Source organism: Rhea pennata, chromosome 3, assembly GCF_028389875.1.
Source record: "Rhea pennata isolate bPtePen1 chromosome 3, bPtePen1.pri, whole genome shotgun sequence".
Lineage (NCBI taxonomy): Eukaryota > Metazoa > Chordata > Aves > Rheiformes > Rheidae > Rhea > Rhea pennata.
This window is the reverse complement of record NC_084665.1, coordinates 100179530-100204964: the sequence shown is the minus strand read 5'-3', so window position 1 is coordinate 100204964 and position 25435 is coordinate 100179530. Positions and strand designations below refer to the sequence as shown.

The window sequence follows — 25435 nt, the reverse complement described above, 5'->3', positions numbered from 1 at the left end:
CAAGTTTTTTAGGCAGTAAGAAATAATCCACGACTCAAATTTTAGCAATTCATGTTATACTGAATGAAAGAAAGTATCAACAACTTCTGCAAAAGACATCTAACATACCATTTTTATCATCTTAGTCTCACTTTAAACAGTGATACTTGCAGTCAAGTTCCTCAGTTTTGTTGGTTGTGCCTATGCAGTAGGAGGTAAGTCTTCTTTGTACTGCACATCCTGGAAATGTCATGACTCCATGCTAGGATGCGATACAGATGCCAGCAATCTTTATCCTTTGGAGTAAAATCTGGGCATAGAGGAAAGAAGGGGTCTAAAGGCTATAGCTATATATTGAGAAATGTGGCACAAAAGGAGACTATCTGTAGAGCAAAATAGGTGGTACAGATTCAACACATCCGCTATATGAGTTTTGGCAGGTTTACTTCAGACTAGTTCTAGTTTTGTCCCATAGGCTGTGTGTTCAGTAGTGGATCACACTAGATGAACTTTGAGTGCTTCCTCTTGTTTAGTTTCATCTAAAAGAACTTCCGTTTGCATGCAAAGGATCATTACATATTGCAAATCAACCAGCTCCTGGTAACTAGAATAACTAGTAGATTCACTTCAAAAATGTACTCACAGGCTGAACTAAAACCCGCCCTAAAGTAAGCTACCCCTCACTTAGACAGCTGAGTGATCTGGACCTGCATAAATGTCACAGAGCACACAGGTCAGGCACAGACCTGTCCTTCCCCCATGCAATTTTAAGCATTGAAAGTTTTTATATTAGGAGTTAAATCTCTTTAGCATTCCTACTTTTTCAATGGAGAGAGATAAGTAACCTAAAAGTTCTGATCTCTGATCTCAAATGAGCTAAACTGCTTTCTGGAGAAATCTCTCCATCTCTGTCTTCACTGACAGTAAAGAGAACAGTGCAAGTAGGCTTCAGAACTTAGGTACCTCTGTTAGATATATAAAGTTAAATGCAACCTTCAGAATACTGGATCATGGAGATGAGGACTACCACCCAGTTTTTCTTCATATCCATCAAACTATCTGCATATGTATCTCAAGAAGGATTTTGCAGCAAATATGCCAATCCACAAAGCCAGATGAAATTATTTCAGCACAGAAAGACTAAAATTAAAAGTCACTAGTACAACTTTCACTAGACAGCAGTGTCATAAGAAGGAACGTTTGTTCTGAAAAGAGTACAACCACTGAACATTTCTAATTAAGGAAGATATAATAACAGAAGAGAAATTTGACATCATTACTGTAGGTCAGGTCATTTGGCCTGGTGCTAGAAAACACAGTATTTGGCATTAGAAGCCTTGTTCATGACCATGACCACATAGAAAAGAGTTGGAAAAATCCTTCCCATAAGTGTTACCTTCTGAAACTCCCATTTTAGATTTAGCAGGAATTCATTAGAAATTACAACAACACACATACATATATATATGTGTGTATTATATATATGTATATATATGTTCTGGAGTCTCCTTCTCTGGAGATATTCAAAACCCGCCTGGATGAAATCCTGTCTAACATTCTCTAGGTGACCCTGCTTGAGCAGGCTTCCAACCTTACCCATTTTGCGATTCTGTGATTCTGTATTTCACACTTCTGGGATATTTTTTGTACTTGTGATTTATAGTTTTAGTTATTATCCAAGGCGTTAAGAACGACTATGTATAGTGTTCACCTATCGTTCTTACGTATAGTTATATACAACGATTACTTACAGATTAAAAAAAAATGACAGAAAATATGAAAAAGTACCAAATCACCACTTAAAAAGTCAGAGAGAGTAAACATATCAAGAACCACAATACAAAACAGTGTCTTATTATCATATGTTGGTAAATGAGAATTGAACATGTACTAAACAAATCATTCTAAGTCACTAAGACTGCAGCTACTCTTTCCATTACCCACAGATAGCAAGCCTTGAGGTCTGGGAGAAAAGGTGTGGACTGACTTACACACATACTACACAAAGCTAGGTCTCTGTGATGTGGACTGGCTACTGACATACCAATGGATATGGGTGGACACTGTCGTGTTTTGGGCCTACGTTCCCTTCCTCTGAGAACTATATAATTTATTTTAGACTGAAGTCCAGGACTGAACCAGAGTGTATGCATTATGCATGATCCAAAATCTAGGACTCTGGAAGAAAACAAGGAGAAATTAATAACACATATGCACTCTAAGAGATTCAAATTAAAAAAAGAAGGAATGTCAGATCTATCAAAGCTTATTGAAACATAAGTAAAAAGATATTTAGAATTCCACAAACTTGTAATTTTGTCTGAAAGGTTCATGAACCTCTGTAGAAATGGAAAGTTCAAGTTTATGTATGTAACAACTGAATTATCCAGAAGAGCAAATTTAATTACAGGCATTATGGGTAAATTCTACTTGTTGGAAATTGCCTAAAATAGAATTCTTCCAGAAAAAAATAATACAGAAAAACAGTAAAAATGCTTAAAAAATACATTATTTGTCTAGAAGAGATTTGTTAAAGGAGAATAAATGTACTATATATAAAATTATTAACAATATTAACAATAACAACATTGAAGTTTAAGTAGAGGAAGAAAAGTTTTTAAGTGCAGATAACAAGGATAAACTTTTATAGTTTTACTCATATAGGTAAGTATATATTACAGTTTTAAGAATAAGATGAATATATATTATAGGTAGTGGATATGGAATAAAAGCTTTGGCATTCTATCACCTATCAACTATTTATCCATGCTCTATCTTCTTTTATTGAAAATAAAAGTACTCCAACAGATCTTAAAAATCAAACTGAAAAAATAATCCCTTTTTTTTTGTTGTAAACAAGTAAGGCCGACTTGGAATTGAGTCTGGCAAGGGTTGTAAAGGACAATAGGAAGGGCTTCTTCAAATACATCAGCAGCAAGAGGAGGACCGGGGAAAATGTGGCCCGCTCCTGAATGGGGCGGGGGCCCTGGTGACAAGGGATACAGAGAAGGCAGAATTACTGAATGCCTTCTTTGCTTCAGTCTTCACTGCTAAGGGCAGCCCCCAGGAATCCTGCAGCCTGGAGACAAAGGAGAAAGTCTGGAGAAGGGAAGACTTTCCTTTGGTTGAGGAGGAAAGGATTAGAGACCTTCTGGGCAGGCTAGACATTCACAAATCCATGGGCCCTGATGGGATGCACCCACAGGGACAGAGGGAGCTGGTGCATGTTGTTGCCAGGCTGCTCTCCATCATCTTCGAAAAGTCATGGAGAACTGGAGAGGTGCCTGAGGACTGGAAGAAAGCCAGTGTCACTCCAGTCTTCAAGAAGGCCAAGAAGAAGGACCCAGGCAACTATAGGCCGGTCAGTCTCACCTCCATCCTTGGAAAGGTGATGGAACAGCTCATTCTGGATGTCATCTCCAGACATATGGAGGAAAAGAAGGTGATCAGGAGTAGCCAGCATGGATTCACCAAGGGGAAATCCTGTTAAACCAATCTGATAGCCTTCTCTGATGGAATGACTGTCTGGGTAGATGAGGGGAGAGCAGTGGACGTTGTGTACCTTGACTTCAGCAAGGCTTTTGACACTGTCTCCCATAACATCCTCCTAGAGAAGCTCAGGAAGTGTGGGTTAGACGAGTGGACAGTGAGGTGGATTGAGAACTGGCTGAAAGGCAGAGCTCAGAGGGTCGTCATCAGTGGCATGGAATCCAGCTGGAGGCCTGTGGCTAGTGGCATCCCCCAGGGCTCAGTCCTGGGTCCCATCCTGTTCAACTTCATCAATGACACGGATGAGGAGACAGAGTGCCTCCTCAGCAAGTTAGCTGATGATACTAAATTGAGAGGAGTGGCTGATCCACCGGAGGGCTGTGCTGCCATTCAGACAGGGGGGAATGTGAGGGGGAATTTCTTCCCCGTGAGAGTGACGGAGCACTGGCACAGGTTGCCCAGAGAGGTTGTGGAGTCTCCTTCTCTGGAGATCTTCAAGGCCCGCCTGGATGCAACCCTGTCTAACATGCTGTAGGTGACCCTGCTGAGCAGGGAAGTTGGACTAGATGATCTCCAGAGGTCCCTTCCAACCTCACTGATTCTATGATTCTATGAAAGACAACTATGTTATCTAATATACTGGAAGACATAAGGTCATCAGGAAATTGCTTAAAAATATAATACCAATGTTTAAATCTTTTCCAGAACAATATTCAAGCATTTTCAACACTCATCAGTAGTTAATTACACATCAAAGTGCATCTAGTGAATCATTTAGCATATGAACAGCTCTCACAGTGTTAATTTTAACTACCTAAAGTAGGATTTTCAAAGAAACCTGTACAAAATAAAGCATTTGGAAAATGCTTTCTTTGTCATCAGTACTTAGAGGCACACCAGAACATTTAGGAAAAGCATTAAGGAGCAAGGATATCTTCATTCTCAAATCTGTAATCAAAAAGAAAAGAAAAAGGTTTTTGCATAAAGTGACCCAATTCTATTAAGTCCGACTTTCAATAACGATTTAAGCTAGTATGTCAAACTGATCTCTTAATCTAATCCTGTGTGGGGATTGTAACTTCCAACAAACAGCTGGGCAACAACATTTCATCTTGCCACAACAAAATTCACCAAAGATAACCTAACATAGCCCTTGCTTAAGTTTACCTGAGAAGAACTTTTAAAGTGAAAAAAAAAGAAAAAGAAAAATTTTATTTTATAGTTGTACCACAATTTCCAAGCATAAAAGTAACAGGAAAAGAGCAAAAGTAAGGATATTAAGTTCAACTCTGTGTTTCACAATGTTCAGTAAGATAGATATACTCTGCTCAAACAGTACAGTCATAAGATGAGACAGAGATTTCCCTACTACAGACTCTGTTACAAGGTAGAATTCTTGTGACCTCCTCACAACTAGCACTTCAAAAATATTTTTTTCCTTAAAAAGATTATTGTCCTGATATAAAACTACAAAATCAACCTACAAAAATGATTCTGAATTGGTCTCCATGTGTCAGTTATGTCTTTATCTATCTTTGATATCTACTGTAATATAAACAATCCAACTTTCTACTCAGGCTATCTCACTGAGTTATTTCAATAGAGCAAACCTATGAAAATTTTATGACTGCCCCTTCCAGATACGGAATGAACAAGCCTAAGAGACATACATAACAATACTTACGAATGCTCATGGAGAGAGTGACTTTTATATTTCTGCTGTCCTTTCCTTCCTTGTGATCTTCAAAGACAAAACCTTCCTATTTTCACTGTGATAGATTTTTTTTTCACACATTAGAAGTGGTATTTGGTGGAAGAAAATGTGATAATCACAGATCCTACCTTAGTCTGCTTGATATTGCTGAAGAGCTAGTATTGTTTTAGACAAAATTACTGTGTTATCAGTAATTGTAGTATAAATAAAATTTCCAATAATACCTTCTTTTGATCTAACAGAACAAAATGGCCTAAAATCCAGACAAAATCAAGAAGAGTACTAACCAAAATTATATTACCTGTAAAAACTAGTGGTGGGGAAGACAATGCTCATTTTTTAGTTATGTATCATGTACAATTTACTTATGCTAGAATCACTGTACACAATGTATACATATGTGTATGTATTTCATATTGTCCTATCATTCATATATATAGAAAATACTCATCCACTTCAAAGAGGCAATTGCTTTAATTCATACTTTTCCGAGTATGTATTTTGGAAACATATAATTATACCCAACTAATTTTGTAATTGGTAGTACAATCTTGAAGTTTTTAAAGACAACTGTTATATTTATTTTCAGAATAACAAAGGATTTTTTTAATGATTTTTTTTCCCATTTCTAGCAGAATTGGCCAAATGCTGCCAGTCTTACCTATGCTAGATTATATTCTACTCTGTTAACAGTCTTGTGGAATTATTTATCATATATATTATCTTCCTCATCCTAGTGACCTAAAGATGAGACTATAATATACTCATCTAATCACTGTGATGGAGATCAATATTGTCTGGACCAGAAAATATTTACTTTTTTTATATTTTAATATTTAATATTTAATTAGTTGCCATAACTAAAATCTTGTCATCAGGATTTCATTTTTTATTTTTCATCTCCAAAAGAGAGAAACACTTTCTGCAAAATAGTCTTGTACGTTGTTCGATATATATAAATAGAGATTTCTACACTAAAAAATCTTTATCTACTTTAAAAGAAAATTCCTCGTAATTTAAGATAAAACCTTTCATTTATTTTGGCTGGAAAGTTATTTCAATACAAAATAAAATTTTTAAAAAAGTAACATTAAACCACCTTGGCATAAAACTTATGCAATTCATTTATGACCATATTGATTCTTAGAATCACATTAGGTAGCCAGATAAAATGAAGAACACCTATGAAACTGATAAAGTCTGATCTGTTTTAACAAGTGCAACATGTAGATTTTATTAATGACTTTTTACCAAAGCAGAAAAATAAAGATTTTATAGTAAAGAGGAAGGTGATCTACATCCTGTCTTTTTATGTAGAATTGCTTATTACTCATTCTCTATGGTTCAATAGGATACAGTGTCAGCAGCAATGCCCATGGTCCTTTCTAAATTTTACTCCTTTGTGCGTGAATTAGACATTGCTGATGCATGAAACATCTAATCTGTAGCTAACAATGACAGATGGTTTTCCCATTCATTTCTAATGAGCCATTTTTAAAGTGTCAGCACCATTTTTTGTTTGTTTGTTTGAACTTCCTATTTTACTAAGGTTTCCTGAAAAAAAAGTCCATATACTTTCAAGGATCTGTTAAATGAAGGGCAAAAGAACAAGCAAAATTGAGTCCATTATGAATCATCTGCAACAGATACGCATTATAATGGATTTAGATTAGAAATAATGAGGTAGTGAAGACTGCCTCAAATACTTTTTTGGCCATTCTTCTGTTCACTGTGCATCTTCTATCCATTCTAGTTTTAATTCTCAGTTTCTCCCTCAAAGAATAGTTAGAGGTGGCAGCATTTCTGATACGGTCCAGAACGATAGCCACAGAAAATAAAAAAGACAACAATCACTGAATTTTTATTTTATTACCATTCCTATACAACATGATGGGAGGAATGACTTCCATTGAAAGTCTGGCAGGCATAAAAATTCTGATTATTAAAGAGAATGCACACACTTTACAGATTATACTATGCTATATATATATATATATATATATATATATTATGCTATATATATATATATATATATATATATATATATATATATACACACACAGGGGAAAAAAAATCAAAGGCACCAAAGGCAATGAGGCATTTTTTGGTCAATTGTCTTTCCTTATCAGTCCAAATCTCATCAGCAGCATCCAATACTCTTTCTCTTTTAAATTTCCCCTTTAGTTTTATCCACTCTTTCATCTGGTACTTTTGCTCATATATGTGCCTTTAAAGCATACTCATCTTACCTTCAAACCTTCAAACCTGGAATATCCTGAGATGGTCCAAACTGTTTCTCTAAACCTCTGCCTTCTTCATCTCAGTGCCTTTGAGCACATTCTAAATTAAATTGTTGAGTTCATATATTAAAAAAAAAAAAAAAAAAAGTATTTTCCATTTCAGCTTTTGGCAATTGCTTGCAAAGTTAGTTCTTCTACCTCTTCTGCCTTCTACAGGCCCCAGGCTACTGAATTTACCTGTCCTTACATATTTCAAACTGGTCAGTATCTGCTTTTGCAGTTTAAAAATGTGCTCCTTAAAGATGAAAGATGTATTTCTCCTTCGATCCTGCCCTTAATGTCCTTCCAGTTGCACATGCCCACTTTGCTGTGCATTTTCTCTTACATAGTTTGACATGACCTTGAAGTCAAGGAATTAGATGCTTAGGTTTGAAGAAAGAAAGAAAAAAGGCATCTGAGTCTGCTCTAAGAGTTTACTTCGTGGTTCCACCTCAGATGGGAAGGGATTTTCAGCCGCCTCCTTCTTTACACCTCCTCAGTGCATGGGACACCACAAGACAAGGGGAAGAATGAGTATGACTCAGAATTTTTTATCAGTCTGTTACAAATGATGCCAACATGTTATAAATTATGCTTACAGACACTGACATTGCCAGTCTGACCTCTTCTGCATAAGGAGAAGAAATGAAACCCATGTTTTTTTTCTGCCTTCCCACTTCAGCCACCAGAGGAGGAATTGAACTTAACAGAAGTACTGTTCAATCTTTCTTTTTTTTTGCCATTGCCTTCATGGTTTTTCTTTTAAATATTCCTATACAGATCTTTTTATAACCAGAAACTGTTGAACTAATATCACTTGGATGTTTCTGCTTCATTAAGTTTTTTGATTATTCCTAAATATATTAATTACTTGTATGATAATCACATAATTTTATAGGCACATGAGAAACTTGTTATTTAAAAATGTCAGAATCCCCAGTACATATCAGAATTGAAAAACTGCAAATAAGAAATTTCACATGCTTCAAATATTTCAAGCATAGGATTAGATTTTATTTAAAAAACATTTGAGGTGTAGAGTAACTAGTGCTGGTTTAGGCATACTTTTGGCAAACTATAGTAGAAATCACCTAGTGATCCCAAAACTTTGAGGGATCTGTACATTTTAACAGATGAAAAATATAGGTGATTACAGAAAGAGAAAGTCGTAAAATCATTGAGGGTAGATAAGATCTCTTGAGATCATCTAGTCCAACCTCCTCCACCCACAGCAGAGTCAACTACATCAGCCTTCTCATGTTTGTGTCCAGTCAGGTTTTGAATAACTCCAGGGAGACTCTACAACATCTCTGGGTAATCTGTTATAGTGATTAACCTTGCAGTAGAACTTTTTCGTATATTTAAGTAGAATTTCCTCTGTTTTCACTTGTGCCCACTGCCTGCTGTCCGTTCACCAGGCAGAACATTGTAGAGTCTGGCTCTGTTGTCTTTACTCCATCTCTTTCTTCTCCCCACATCAATTATTCATACACATCAATAAGATCTCCCAACCTTTCTCTCCTCCAGGCTGAACAACCTCAGCATTTCCTAGTTTATCAGATGCTCCAGACTCTTAATCATCTTGGTGACCTTTGCTGGACTCACTCCAGCATGTTCATGCCTCTCCTGTGCAGGGGAGATCAGAACTGGACACAGCACTCCAATGTGGCCTCTCCAGTGGTAAGTAGAAGGAAAGAATAACCTCCCTCAACCTTCTGGCAGGCCTCTTTCTAACACAGCCCAGGACGCTGCTAAGCTTCTTTCTCATTCCCTGGGGTACACCACCACTGACTAGCCTCCAGGTGGGTTTTGTGGCATTGATCATAACCCTTTCAATCTGTCCAGTTTTCTCTACGAGGATGTTGTGGGAGACAGTGTAGAAATCCTGGCTAAAATCAAGATAAACAAGAGCAGCAGTCTTGGCTGAAGTGCTTGTACACTAAGAGACACAGAAGAAGAGAAAAACAAGAGGAATCAGAGGTCTGTGTGCAGGGCTACAAATCTCACTGGGATCTCAGACAGCCTTCACATGAGTCTTCACTTCCAAAGCTGACAAGCACACACTCTGCTTATTCCTCTTTCAATATACAGTTTGAGGTTCAGGCTCTTGTATCTGTATGGTTTTGGAGAAGATCTGGTCTCTTTTTATCATCTCTGATGCTGTGCAGTCTACTGACCTCCTCCCCCAGTTTCCTCATTTGGCAACACAGATTTTCCACCAGCACACACCTTCTCGTGGGCAAGGACACAGTCTTTCCCGGCCCTGGGCTCAATGAGAAGCCCCAGACACCTCCAAAATTCCAGGTCTGCAGTGATGTATCTTTCCTAAGGAGAACATTCCTGGTTGATCTCTCTGACGTGCCAATGGTAGTTCTTCCTGTGGGTGCTGAGGACTTTGCCCCACAGCACCTCACCATTATGGCTGAATACACAAACACTGTCCTCAGCAGAGTTTCTAGACCCCTTCTGTACAAACTTCTGCCTCTGTTAGCTGTGTTCTATGTCTGGCAGTTATATGAGTCCCTCATTAGCACCTGCTGAAAGGCTGCTGGACCCTCCTTATTAAGGAATCAGTTGGAAACAAAACACTCAAAGCACCCTTTGATCAGGAATTTGAGCTGACAGATCTCAAGAGAAGCTACTAAAGCTTGCTAGTAGTCAAGGTGCCTTTGGCAAGCAGCCAAGCAAGCTACACTTCCCTGGCAGCAGCAGACACCCTGAAGTTCCTTCAGCAGCTCCTAGTAGTTCTCTGATTATCCTAGAAGTTCTCAGAATATGTGGCATATCTCAAAATAGAGCCTAGAAACTGGTGCTGTTGGCTGCCTGTTAGTTGCAATCATGCATTAGTACGTTATTCACTTTGAAGTTGTTTTTTTTTTGTTGTTTTTTTTTAATGGACCTACATACATGATGTATTTGGATAACTTTAAGCACATTTCATGCACTCACAGCCATGCCTGAAGTACACTATTGTATTAGAAACCATTCTGTACTCTCTCCACTTAACCTATGCTCATCAAAGTGATCTTTTCATGTCTTTTTAGGTGTCTGTATCTGAAAGAGATTATAAAATATTTATTTAAAATGCATCACTCAATGAGTAAATATACCAAGAGGAATAATTTTACCGTCCATGCAGGAAAAGTTGATGAGATGTTCGGTGTGTGTGTGTGGGGGGGTGCTTTTCCAGGTATTTATTGTTCATTGTTTTAAATTTCATGTTTCATGGGGGTTTTGAATAAAAGTGCTGCTATGTTTGCAAAAACTGTTGAGTAATGGTCAAAATGTACCCTAGGGGTAGCAAAATGTCAGTGACTGTTTAGTACATGCTGCTGAGAAGGCACAGCAGTATTTTGTTGTTTGCCTAAGGCAGTCAAAACCTTAAAGTCAGTTTCACATCCTGCAGTGTGACAAGCATCACACTACACATTTATAAGTGTCAGCAGTGCTACCAGTGATTAAAGCTATAATGCATTTGCTACTTTGGAGGAGACACTTGTTTGCCCTTTTATAAATTTGCTTTAGGTAATTCATTAATAAACCTCCTGTCTGATTATATAAATCTTCTGAAGATGGTTCAAGTAAGAGTATATAACTTGGTACTAAAATGAAAGTAAAATTACAAGTTCAGCGCAAAGCTTGGTCAGATACACAGTAGCCAAATGGTTTGCAAAAACTCTGCAGCAACAGAGGAAGAGCTGGCCAAAGAACCAGCTCCATCCTCCAAGAAATGCCAGTTAAGAAGCCAGATGCTGTTGACTGCTTCTGGGAAAAAAAAAGTAAGAAAGGAAAAGCAATAGTTTCAAGGAGTGCAACTAAAAACAGAAGGCAGATTGAACTCATCATTCAAATTATAACCATATGACAATTTACTTTCTAATTCCTTGAGTTTAAGATCCATTTGTTTAGAAATAAATGTATCTTAGAAATATAATGCATAAATATGTATGCTTTTGTGTCTTTGAGATATTTACACAGCCTTAATTTAGGAATCACCTGATTACACTCCTTAGCACAGAAAAATCTGTGCATAGTTCTGAAATATGTAGAGGGTGCTTTTGTTTTTTTCCAAATAAATCCTCTCCGAAAGAGGGGAAAAAAAGTTTGGTGCTTTCCTCTAATAGTACTATAATAAAAGTTTATGCTATGCATAAGATGAGGCACATCCTAATGACATGAGAGTACTCATTCTCTAAGAACTTAGCATAGGTAGCGGACAGTTGCATTAATGTAAAAATAGTTTTTGAGCTCGGAAAGACTTGGTTTCAAATCTCAAGTGACAAAGAAGGGAGTTATACAGTGAGATGTTATATTTGAGAATGAACTGAGCAAGTAACAGGAAGCAGATACAGTAACTCTAACTTTGGTTGACAGTATGGTTATCCAAACTGTCAGCTGGCATAAACTATTATGTAAGTAAAGAGGAACAAGATGATTGTGGCTTGAATACTAGTTGAAGCAGCATTGCTAGGAAAGGAGCGCATAGGATGAGCTAAACGAGTTCAGAAATAATTCATGTATGGTGAATAAGGTGTTATGAAATGAAATGTAGTGAGAATTAGAGGGACACAGTATATTGGAAACAAACGCATTAAAAAACGTAACATAGTATTTCAGCAGGAAAACCAAGCCTCTTACAGGACATGATAAGCAACAAACGGGTTTAAATCTTAAGAGTATTTAAATAGAGGCAATTTTTTTCACATGTCAGATAAATTCTTAAAGCACTTGAAAGATACTATGCCCTATATTTAAACATGACATTGGCATTTAGCAACTTCTGTCTTAGTAAAAGTTAATTGGGATGAGGTATTTTAGTGCCAGAGTGATCTCTGAAAAGTTAAGTCCTAGAATTAGAGGCATACAAATAATGTTACAAATCAACCTGTAATTTTTTTTCTGGAGTACACATATATGTGATCTCCATGAGTCACAATGTTAGACAAGACTCTCATCTGTATCACGTGCAGCTGGAGATGACCACTGCACCCAAAAAGGGTGCTTAGAAGCAATCTAAACAAACAGTAACTAATGCTTACCTGCCTTGAACCCAAACATAAGCACTAAACCAGCAACAAGTGAAAAGAATGTATAAGCATCCTGTAATATTTTAATACCACTGATAGCACTTTGTAACACAGCTAGGCTTAAATACATAAATAATAGCCATAACAGGAAAGGGATAAAAGGAGACTTGTGATATAGTTGTACAAATAGGGTGCAGGAAAACATGAGCAAGAAGTAAAATCTGCAGGGTAAGAATGAGCATATAGAAAAGATATCTGGTAAAACCAAAACAACTCTTCAGAATAAACAGAATAAGAAGGAGCCAACAATTCAAAAATAAGATGTCAAGAGGAGATAAGATCACCCTTTTCTTTTGGGGATGGGGCAGAGGAGCATAAAACATCAATGATGAGTGAGGAAAGATGCGGAAGAAAGAAAACAGCCTACTTTGGCTTTCGCTTTCCTCATCAAAGAGCTCTAGAGACTGGCTACCTTGACCTCAGTGACTAACAACCACCAACAATGATAGCCAGCAAACCTAGCCAAACAGCATCAGTTCCATGGTACTGCACACTTACAGCTTATTGATTAATTTTGTAAAGGACTAATGATTTTGTATATGTAATGATAATGATTAATAGTGATTAAGAACTAACTGTTTATAATGTGTATTGTTAATGAATACCATCATTCCAGTAAAGAGTTATTTCGAAGCCTAGAACCAGCATGATTTTTCAGTCTTTTTAAACATTCCCATCACAGAGGATTTTAATTCCCTAACTGAGATATAGATCTTTATATTCAGTTGCAACACACATATCTTTAATGCAGTTACAATGAAAGAAATTTATACTTTAGTGTAAGTGATAGAGAAAGAAAGATTTTGGGTAGAGCTCTGGCAGTTCAGACTGGCACTGTTCAGTTTACTAGTACAGCTACTGTGTATTCCAAACAGTGAATCAATACACTGTGAGGATGATTGTTCTGTATTTATTGTAAAGTCTTTTAAAAAGGAAAATGTAAAAAAAGTAGCAAAGAGGAAAAAAGATAAATTGTAAGACTAGGAATGCACTTCAGTTAATGACGAGATTATAGAATGGGACCTACTGGATGGACTCAAATGCTGATGAAGGATAAATTTTCTTCAGTCTACTGAAGTAAACACCAAAACTGTTATAAAGGATGTGAGATCAAAAGAGAGCATAGGGAAACATAGTTATTTAAGTCTAATTTCCTTTTTAATATAGGGAACAAAAGTCCATTGGCATGTTACAAAGTAGGAAAAACACACTTAGCATCTTCAATCTTAATAAAAACCTCACAGCCAATACTGCCAAAATAGCAAATGGCATGAATTTGTGGAAGTTCTCTGGATATGCAGAATAAAGTGACACTTGTGTAGCTTTCCAAGTTTTCATGTCATATGGATTAAAGCCAAATCCCAAATTATTGGACCTCACTAGAAATACCAGCTCACACAGAAAACACTGTTGTCTATTATTTTACAAGAAGAGCTAAAGAGATTTTCACTTAAAAGTTTCTCTGTAAGTAAGCTGGTAACAGCAAAGGAGACCCAAAGGCTTTAATTAGGGATTGACGTTATTAGGGTATAATCTCAGAAACATCAGGAAAGATGCTACAAAAGGATACAGTACAAGCAGGGAATTCAGCTGACAATAGATACATCTGTGTATAAATGTTCAGAGACATTAATTTGAGTGTTTATGCTGTAGTGAGAATTAGAGTCAGGAACACAGTGCACTGGAAACAAATGCATGAAATGCTTCTAAATCCATTTCTCTGCTGTGCCATGTGCCAAACTGAAAAGGCAGCAGGGAGAAAGAGAGTAAGTTGAACAAGAATAAGCTGGAATGAGGCAGTAACTATGTAACAAATGAATTGTATTTAAAAATCCAAGCTTAAGTATTAATTTAGGAAACGTTCTTATTCTCATTTTTTAATAAAAAATATTTTTTCTCATTGTCAGCACTTTATTTTATTATGATGTAATCCACAAAGAAAAGCTTTTGGTTCTGGGATACTTGTTGTTCCTTTAGTTTTGACAGCAAGGTTCAAAAATGAATAGTGCCAAGTACATTATGAGCTTACTAGGGAAATTTTTAACTAACAGTAATGCTTTCAATTACTATTCTCATTATCACAGATTTGAAACTTGGCACAAGAGTATTTTATTTTTTATTGTATTCTTTATTTCTCTATGTAAAGAGAATGTGCTGTTGCACAATGGATTCTTTAGATTTTCAGGAACTGGCTATATCAGACAGATTTGAAAATATTTAGATGAAATAAAAAAGTATTATCAAAAGCATCAAAAAAACCCTGCTACCAATCCATTCCATTAATTTCCACAGAAGACCAGCCAAGAATTTCCTAGCAATAAGGGATGATGAATACTAATAGTGGTGGGCCCAACTTCAACCAAGTTCAGAAAATTCTGCACAGTCGCTGCCAGCAGCTATGCTTCCACCAGGAAAATAAACACTACCAGAGCATGGCAAAGCATCTGCATTGTCCATCAATGTTACATTCTCAAGCAGTTCCTAGTGCTCATCCAAAACAATTCCTACACACAATTCAAGAGTTAACGTGAACCAAGAATCTTTCCTAGTAGGCATTTAGGATAGAGTTATTCTGTTTTAGAGGCTAAGTAACTTTAATTTCATAGACAGGGCTAATTGGCCTCAGGGTCAGATATTGTGTACTGGTACTGCTTAGCTATCCTGAGACTGAGTATTTTCTTTGTTTTGTTGCTGTTATTTTTAAGAAAAAGTGCTAAAAAAGCTAACAGGGGAAAAAATCTAATGTTAAGTAAGAGTAATTATAAAAATAAGCAGAATGTCTTTTAGCATTTCTGAGTGTAAAGGAGGTCAACTCTAATGATTGAAATGAAACTGCGTTAGATAAAAACATTGGTCCAGGTTCATTTTCATTGTGGCTGATAAATTTCATACTCCCAGATTCAACTACTGATATTTCTGAAAGAGCTGTTTTTGTTTGGCTTATCATGACGCTTGCATACAGTGATTCAATGATACGTCTAATTTTCCTGTTCTGCTATGCCAAATAGGACAAGCAGCTCTGAGAAAAATGTGCTGCATGGTGCTTACAGTTCAAACCAATTCTCTTGCAAACATTTTCTGTAACTGTTCAGTATTTGTCCAATCCAGAAAATAAACTTTTTATCTTTTTACTTTATGCAACTTTGTTCTCATGTATTTGGCTCACTTATCTGAGGAAAACCTGAAGAAGCCATGTTACCTTCTGCGATATACCTAATGCTTCTAGAAGCTATCCAGAAACAATAGTAAGATGTGATTTGATAGCCCAATACATCATTGCAGAATATTCAAAAATCTAGAATTTTGCTTGAAAATGGTGAAATTGCACATTTGCCTATATAATCCACTATTATCATGTAAGACTGCAAGCTGCTATAATATATGAGCTAATGAGACATATAGACTATGCAGCTACAGAACTATTTTTTGTTACTAATCTACAAAGAACACACACAAAAATATAAACTACAAAAATTAAAATATCTTCTTTACAAAATTGTTTCATGTCCCAGTATGTATAAGAAAATGAAAAAAAAGCAATTACAAATATTTTAACAGATTTTCTTGACTTCACTAGATATTTCTTTTTCTGTTACTGAATTGAGAGCCAAAATCATTTACCAAAACAGTACCTCTAATACTATGTAATATGCAGTTCTAAGATGATGGAGAGTCCTGCAGTTAAATCCTGAAAATAAATTGGTGTGAAAAAATGATAATAAACATTCATCATATTCAAAATGCTCCACTTCTTATTAATAGATTATTTTTAAAATAACTGGAAAAAAAATGTCTAATTTCATGTTACAACATAAAAAATTGTGCTTAGTCCATTTTTTTTTTTTTTTTCTCTCCTCAGAATCACCTTAACTCAGAAACACATACTTACATCAGGGCTAATCATAAACTGATTCAAATAAGCATTAAAGTAGTAACACGGGTCTTAGGCTATTTAGAACACAGACAGACATAGGTCTTAGGCTAAATTTGTCTTTGGCTATTTTCAGCTGTGGCAGGTTTTCTTTAATGACTGTATTACCAGAAGTGTAGTCAGTGTGCAGCAACCAGACTGTGTACGGTCATTTGCTTACATAGTATACTTTAAGCATCTATATTAGCATCTGTTAGAGTCTACATTCAGATATAGAATGGCCATTCTAGTATTGACATCATAATATAGATGAACCTTGGCTATAATTGCAAACAACAAAAACTGATTTCAAGATTGTTTATGTAGCCCTTATCCTCATAATGCTATAGAAAATCACTTTTAAATCATACATACGTGAATGGCAAAAAGATTGGTGTTTGAGTTAGAAGTAATACCATTAGTGTCAGATCCTCAGGTTCTCTCACAGTATGGCTGTAAATAGTGTCAAATCCTCAGGCTTTCTCCCAGTGTAGTTGTAAATTTTAAATTACTATTTTGTCTTCATTTTAAGCCACAAGGTGGCAGCAATGATACAATCTCTTAACAAAGACTGTGAACACATCCACTACTTTTACTCCTAAAGCATCACCCGTGCTTAGAGAAACTCGTATTTTTTTCTGATAAAATGCATTCCTAAACTAGATTACTTGCTAAGTGTTTTGAATTGATGCGTTTGTTTAATTTTCCATCTACAATTCATTATGGTTGCTGTCTTCAAACAAATGTGCAGTGAAGTACTGTATCCATGACTGAACTTATTTACCCATCTTTGTGCAGAACACAGCATTCACCAAGCTAAGGAATAAGAGAATAACTGGATGCATAAGTCTGTCATTACTGGAACACAATCATATAGTGAGAAGATGAAACTCTTACCGATAGCTGTTGAAAAGATCTGTGCAGGTGCCGTTATTTTTACAAGGCTCTGACATACATTCATTGGTTTCATATTCACAAAATGCTCCTTCCCATCCAGGTGAGCAAGCACACTGGTATCTCTGTAGTGCATTAAGGAAAAAAAATCTGTTACTTTTTTTACTTTTAATATATTTAAAATAAGCACTAAATATATATTTCATAAAATAGTAAGAAATCAATCACATCTACATATGTTTGGAGTCTAAAAATCATACTGCATTGTTTCAGCTGTTCCATTACTGGTTGCTGTGTTTTTGTTGTCTTTAAACATGTAGATCACTGTTTCAAAACTTGAAAGCTTTATAGACAATTTAACCCACTAATATGATGAAAGAAGAGGCTATGAGGTAGGTATGCTACATTCCCTAAGACTTACCTTTTTGTACGATCACCTTGTGTACCCAAAAGCCTTGTCTTCTCTTCCTCTCTCCTCCAAGTTTAGCTAATATATTCCCTTCTATAAACTTACCTTCCTTAGATCTTAAACTGATACGCCTAAAACACGTGTATTCACAGTGACATAGGTTATACTCCTCAGCCTGTAGTCCTACCAGAGCACAATATAAAATAATTTATTATAGAAAATCTCAGGAGTATATGGCTATCAAACTTGTTTAATGCTTTTAATATGAAATTGTGTATCAGTACCTTAACTGTGCAGTACTGCATGATTCATGGCATGAGAACTACTGTCTCCTATATGGATAACATGTGACAGTAATCTAGAGTGTATAAATAAAAGTTTTCTAGCTCTGTGATGACAATACTAAATACACTAATAAACTGGAGTTGTGAATACAAAATTTGTTACTGATTAAACTGAGTAAAACCTTTCATCAATGTGTGCATCCACTCTAAAAGACAGCTATTATAGGACATCTTTCATCACACAGCAAAGTTTTTCTATTAAATTGTAACCATACTTATGTACTATCTCTAGCCTCAAAATTATTATTAGCTAGCATCTGCATGCAGTTAAAAAGTCTAGCATAGTCTTACGGAAGTGAAAAGCATAAAGCATCTTTTTGCTGCCTATGTTCTAAAAAAAGGTAAAAGTGAACATCTGCTGAATTGAGTATTAATTAGAAATGGGCAACAGTGCAAAGGCTTCAATTCAGCACAGATTTTAATTGCTTGTTTTGTAACATGCTTGCTTCTCACATAGCTTCCTTCTAACAAAAGTTAGGGAACACTTTAATGGTAAGCACGACTAATGTGAATTATTTCATTACTTGCTAAACATTGCAATAGGCTTCAGGGTAGCTTTTAGAGTCCATTAAAATCCATGTAAATTGGAAGCCTTTAACAAACAAACAGAAAAAAAGTTTAAGGGTTTTTAAAAGCTGAGTACATAAATAAGCTGCCACAGCATAATGATCTGATGTACAATGTTTCAGTTGTGTTAAAATCAGTGGCATCTACAGGTGTTCGGAATCTAAAAATCACATTGCATTGGTTTATCTGTTCTATTATTGAATCTATATTTAGGAAACACAGACAATCATGCACAAAAGAGGAATTAGAAAACTTTTAGATTAATAGCAGTTTTAGATTAGTAAAGAGGAGTCATACAATCTCCTAAAACACTTTAAAAATTAAAGTGTCAGAACTCTCATGGAAATATATATTGGAATACAGTCCTAGTCCTTTCTATATATTCCTATTCCTATGATCCTCTTACCCTCTCTTGCCAAATTAAAAGACGAGTATTTTATTGAAACAAAGATGACAAATCAAAACAGACTGAAAGTTAATGGATTAAAATTCATACTTAGTATGCTTGTTCTGGGGTGGTGACACCCCAGAATCAGATATATCTGATTATATATAGCATAAATAATAGATACAATATTTATAAAATAGACATCACACATTTACTTTAACAGAACAATTTCAGTTATTGTAAACGTGAAAACAATTATAAATAATATTTTCTATCAGTATCTTTCTGTACCCATTCTCCAAATGATCTAACAAGATTACAGCCAAAATTGTCATAAATGCCAGTTAACTACCTAAGACTGATGTTCAGACTACTCCACATTAGTAACAGCTTCTACATTCACATTCACAGTACACACTTAAATCAGTTGTATCTGTAACTGTGCAGCCTTTCTACAAACCATCTCACCAGTGCTGTATACTGGGAATCCAAAAAAGTAAGCAACATACAGTTAGTTTACACAGCAGTAAAAATACTGTCAGAAGGCGCTTGCTTAGGACCATTTATCACCATATTCCACATCTAACAGTATTTGGCAGCAGGTATCAAATAAAAACAGAGTATATAAGGAAAAGTAGATATAAAGAGTGTTTCTTCCTTTGACATACCCCACAGCCCCCAGAAACTGGCATTTTAAAGAGTACAATTAGTTTCTATCAGAATAAAGAGGTGTAATGCATCTCTATGCAGGAGATCAGTATAAGGTCAATGAACCCTAAATCTTATTTTGAAAGACCCCAGAACAAATATAAGTAGAACAAACGTGCCACTTCACCACTGTTTTAAAACTTGGCCCAATGCAAAGCACTGAATTTGCAGTATTAGAGTTGTTTAGGGAGTTGTTCTGGTGAATGGAACATTTAAAGTAATCACTCTGAAACAGCATTATTATTTGCATGATTATTTGCATTTAATTCAGGATTATATCCTTGAAGCTGAGATGCACAATGAGAGGTTTCAGAGTATGTCCTTCTAACTCTAAAAATCCATTTTAAAAAATGAACTGATAGAAATTAAGACAATAGCAGATGACAATTAGAGAAAGAAAAGAAACACTATGGCATGGCAACTGAACAAAACTGACTAGCTTTCCTTTTGCTATGAACTATTTCATATTCTTTATGCAACAGTTATCAACTGTGCTCTAATCTGTCATGTGTAGCAGGTTTTTCTCAGGTGAAAAGATTGATACTATGTAAGATTTTAGTACCATTCACAGAAGAAACTATATTACACTTGGAATCTGAACTGTCGACCTGCTATGGATCAGTTAGTCAAATACACATGCTATAGATGACAGTAATAGAGAGATGAATATTATCAGAAGCACATAATTGCTTTTGCAGACCTTCAAATTTTTTTAACAAAATGAACTGGCCACCAGTTTAACATACTGGTCACCAGTATGTGCCATCTGTCACTGAAGGAATCACCTCTAGTTGTAAGGAAAATTATTTTAGCTCTTGACTATTTCTCCCGAAGTACTTCTCTTTTAGTCTCTTTCACCATCCATGCCAAATTCTTTTGGTTTTCTGAGTGCCTTGATTCAGCCCCAATACATTGTAATTCCCTTGTCTCAACTACCATACTTAAGGGGATCCTACTACAAAAGATGTTCTCTTCCTGAAGAAACATGTATCAAATTGTATACTCTCGGGCAGTGGTCCCAGACCTCTGCAGACCGTTGTAGGTTACATGGGCTTTCGTCCTTAGTCAAAATCTCTGACGGACTGAGAGTAAAGATGAAAAGCTTCACTTTTTTCTTCCTCTGCTGCTGAAAAAGGGATATGCATAGAATCAGAGAGGAAGAGAAGTAGAGCGAAAAGGGGAACAAGAATGCCTCACGTGACCCATGCTCCTCAGCTTCTCCCTAACAAAAGAAGTTACCAATTTTTGAAACAGGAGTGGAATGTCCACAGTGGGATAGGATGGCAGAAGGTGTTTAAGAAATTACAAATCCAGAAACATAAGCAGAAAGCTACAGAACTTTCTTTAAAAAGTGTTCAGAAAAGTGTGCTATCTCTATGCACATGCACACTGTAGGTACTTTTTGTGTCAGTGTTCTTAAATGAGGTGTTTTCAGTGCAGCAGTTATCTATAGTACCCTGAGTCTCACCACTCCCATGTACCAATTACAAGAATCCACAACATTAAGATACGAACTATTGCACTCATGACACCTAAATCAATAAAATGTTCTGGCAGGCACCTATGGGACCCAAATCAATAAAATGCTCTGCTAGGCACCTGTAGTTGCACAGAATATCCTTAAAAACAGCAGGACATAAAGCAAAGCAGACCATGTCAAGGATATGAGAGACTTGTGTGCATCTCCACTGCAGGTTCATATAATGTGTTAAAACTTTGCTTTAATCAAATGTGGAGATTTGGTAAGGATTTTCCTGCTTATAACAAGGAATAAAAAGTTAAATGAGCCTCTTTTGATTCCATCTTGGGCCAAAAATTTTCAAATTGAAAAAAAAAATCTATCTCCAGCATCTTATGAATTTAAATGAATAGCCCCCTACAAAAAATATAGCCTCAGGTAGACCCAGTTTTCTTCTGAAAAAGGATTGTAGCCAAGCTCGAAGTGTATTATGTTGTTCTTGTCTAATGAACTTATGAGGAAATTCCTGAATTGATAAACCAGCCAGATGTGTTCTTGGAAGCATCGCTACTTTTTTTTTTTCCTGTCCATGACCCAGAGTCCTATCTTAGCCCAGCCCTGGACCCTTTGGCTGTGCCTGAGCTATGCTGCAGCAGTGCCAACTTCCAGCCAGGCCACAGCTATGCCTCTGCCTGGCCACAGACCCCCCTGATTTGGATCTCAATCCTTGGACTTGGACTGACTTTCCAGTCTGACCATGCACATGTTACCTGGTTATCCTCACCAGGACTGGCCTTGACCTGGAGACTGACTTCCAGCCTGACCTCAGACCCGTCCCATAACCAAAATTTGGCCTGATGTTCTGGGCCGGAGGCTGGTCCCCTGGCCTGCCCTGCCCCCTCACTTGGGGCCAGTGTGCCAGGCCTCAGCTGCTGAGGCCCCTGTCCTGCCACTCTAGGGATCTCTGTCAACACTGTGACCCTTAGGAAGCAGACAGCCCTTGCTGTGCCCTGACAGGCAATACTGATAGCAGCTGTGGCCATATAAAATGGAAAATCGGCTACCACAAGTAATATGGTTCTCAAAATTTGTTGATGAAGTTGTAGTCAGTCAAGAACTTTTTTTTCCAAACATTGCCTTAAAGGCAAACCTTGGACAAAAGCAAAATTCTTTAAGAAGAAAACAGTAGTGCAGAGATTTAGAACCTTAAAAGAGACTGAAATAATGTGACAAAAACATAGGGTATGGTGAAAATAATCTGAAAAGAGAAATTGATCTTATTGGCTGAGAGAAAATGTGACAGTTATGTTTCTCCTCTGTTTTCTCACTATACATAAGGTCCTGGAAAACAGGAGACGAGCTTGGGCCAGCCCCTACCAAAAACTCTGACATACTATGCTGCTGCAGGAGTACTCACAGTCTAAATGGAAAATACTTAAAGTCGAACCACTCTCCAATGGGTTCTTCCATCAAGAATTAATCATTTGTGGGATATTTGGGAATATGTAAATTGACGACAATAATAACCAAACTTACCTGAAAAACTGACAGTTCTCATAATAATAGCAGACTACATTAGAAGCAGGCACCGCCTGCTACAGAAAAAATCCAGCTGTTTTGTTACATACACACTTACAACCACATTAGAATTCCTATTTGTCTACATGGCAAAGTGCATTTCCAAATGCAATCAAAATCTCACTTAAGACAGACATTAATATTAGAAACCAAAATATAAGTGTTTTACAAAAAAAAAAAAAAAAATGCAAAAGCTTGATTTTATCTTCCCACAACGCAGCACTATGTTCACATAATCACATTTTTTTCCCACAAATTCCTAGCACTCACAGTATAGAATGTACTCAACATCTTAGAATGACATGAAGCTATGCAGTAAAAAGCATGCAGTTAATCATGTAAGAGATGGGAGAAACAGTATTTGTTATCTATTTATATATTTCTTTGCCTTTATTTATTGTAGATAAGTTATCACCCATAGCAGTCCGATTAAATTTGTACTTTTGAGTCTCTCTAAATCAGTTTTTGCTTGTCCTCTAAAAAATGTGATAAATAATACACTATATAATATCTATAAAAACCCTCCAAAAATTATTTTACGGAGATCATAGTTTTTCTTTGTATAGAATGCATAGCACAGTAATCATGAGAAGAATTATTTTACCAACTGTATGCAGGGTCAAAAAGTTGAATTTTTGCAATCTCTGGCACGCATAACCAGAACGCTATATACACACTGGTATGTCTTTATCCAATTAACTGTGTGGGTGGTAAGAAAGCTTAATTTGAGAACATCTGCATATTTTCCCTTCCCCAACATTGTAAATGAAAAATTAATCATTTTTCTTAAACCTTAGTCAATGTTATTTCACTGGAAATTGGTAGCTGAACATCTGGCAAACAGAAACTACAAAGAAAAAAGGAACATTACACACAACAAGGATCTGAATTATGAACATGCTAAATCTTCAAGCTTATGCTTTGCATATGTAGGTAAGAATTTTTTACCATAGAAATCTACATTCAAGCACTTTTTGCATGTCTAGAGTAAAACTTCAAAACAAGTGATTTCATCTTTAGAGAGTTCATGTATCCTTAGGGTATTTGGGGAGAAAGGGCATGCCATAGGTTTTTATTTTTTGGTGAACACAAAGCAGCAAAAATGTTTTGCCCCAAAACAGAATCATTAAAGTGGAAATGTGGAAATCTCCCATTCTTATCTGTTTTTCTGAGTTCTTCAGCTCATTTCTTGTGGAATAACTGTTTTTCCCTTAAGGCCATACAGGTTGATGGTGAGGATGTTGCAAGATTACTTATCATTAGTACAAACTGGGAGACATACTCCTGCAAGAAACCCCAAGTTTGCCTCTGGGAACATTTTCCTTCTCCTGTAAAACAGTACGTTTACTTCTACAGAAAACTTTTCATTGGAAAACTTAGTTCTGCCAAAAGCAGTCTTTTTCCTACAGAAAACTTTCATGTAATTTAATTTTTTTCAGTCTTAATAGCAGTTCATCTAACTTTGTGAAATAAATGTGAACATAAAAATATAAGTATCTGGGAAATCATACCTGCAACTGCTTTAACCATACGGAGTTCTTAAGATTACTTATGTAGCATTTTCTGTTACTTTAAGGGTTTTTTGAGTTGTTGTTGCTTTAAGTCTTCTAAATTATTATTGATTTAACCATTTAGATAACTATACATATTCAGTAACTAACAAAGCTAGACTATTCTCATTTTTCATTATGGCAATACTTGTTCATCTTCAGTTGGTTTAAACATTTCTTTAAATTTTACCAAAGAAATCCATGCTACAAACAAAATCAATACAGATGAAGACCCAGCAATTACACTTTATTTCACTCCTCTGGTAATGAATTATTTACCTGTTCTTCACAGTATGTAGAAACACTGAACACATTAACACTGTTGCTTTACACATGAAAGAGAAGTGACTTTTGAAGAGTTAAGAAAATCTGCAATTAGCCTTATTCTTCCCTAGACTTCATAACAAATATGATCTGTCCTAATATTAGTTGCTAACTCTTTAACTCTGTACCACATAGAGTCAAACTGCCTTTGGCAAAGAAAACTCTTCTTGGGGAGAAGCAACACGAGGTAGGCAATATAATTTTTATTATTATTATTCATCAGATGAACAATTTGAAATGAGCATCATGCAAGACTTAGGTGAAAACAAAATATGAAACATGAATTCAGAACTGAAGAAAAATCACAATTGAAGTTTTCTTTCTAAAAATTGCTACAAGAAATGAATGGCACAGGTAAAATCCATACATAATACTTCTAAAATGTCATCCAAATCAACTGCTAAATTTTAGTATTTAGAATAATTAGCTGTCATATTTTCATTTGTTACATTATAATGAAGAATGATTTTTTTTTTCTATTTTACTCTATGTATGTTGCAAGAGTCCATAGGCTTCATGCACTCAGAATTCCACAAAATTTGAAATATTAAGTTAACTAGCTTAATATTAATTACTATCTGTAGAACTTCAGATAACATTTTGGATTTTCAGACGTTAATCTACTCTCAGTTCTTATCTATACATCCCTTCCTAGACAGTTTGATATGTTGAAATTGCTGACAGTGTATTTATTTGTCCTTTCAGCTCTACATAAATTTTTGTTCTAAGTTTTTAATAAATTATATATTATCTCAT

The 25435-nt window shown here is 35.9% G+C and overlaps 1 protein-coding gene across 1 annotated transcript in view; it reads right to left on the bottom strand.

The window, feature by feature from the left end:
* The window catches only part of EYS (eyes shut homolog), an 872934-nt gene that overhangs the window by 533338 nt on the left and 314161 nt on the right, over positions 1-25435 (bottom strand). The window contains exon 23 of the mRNA XM_062573097.1: positions 17356-17477. Within this exon, the coding sequence (XP_062429081.1) occupies positions 17356-17477 (122 nt within the window). The remainder of the gene's footprint in view (positions 1-17355; positions 17478-25435) is intronic.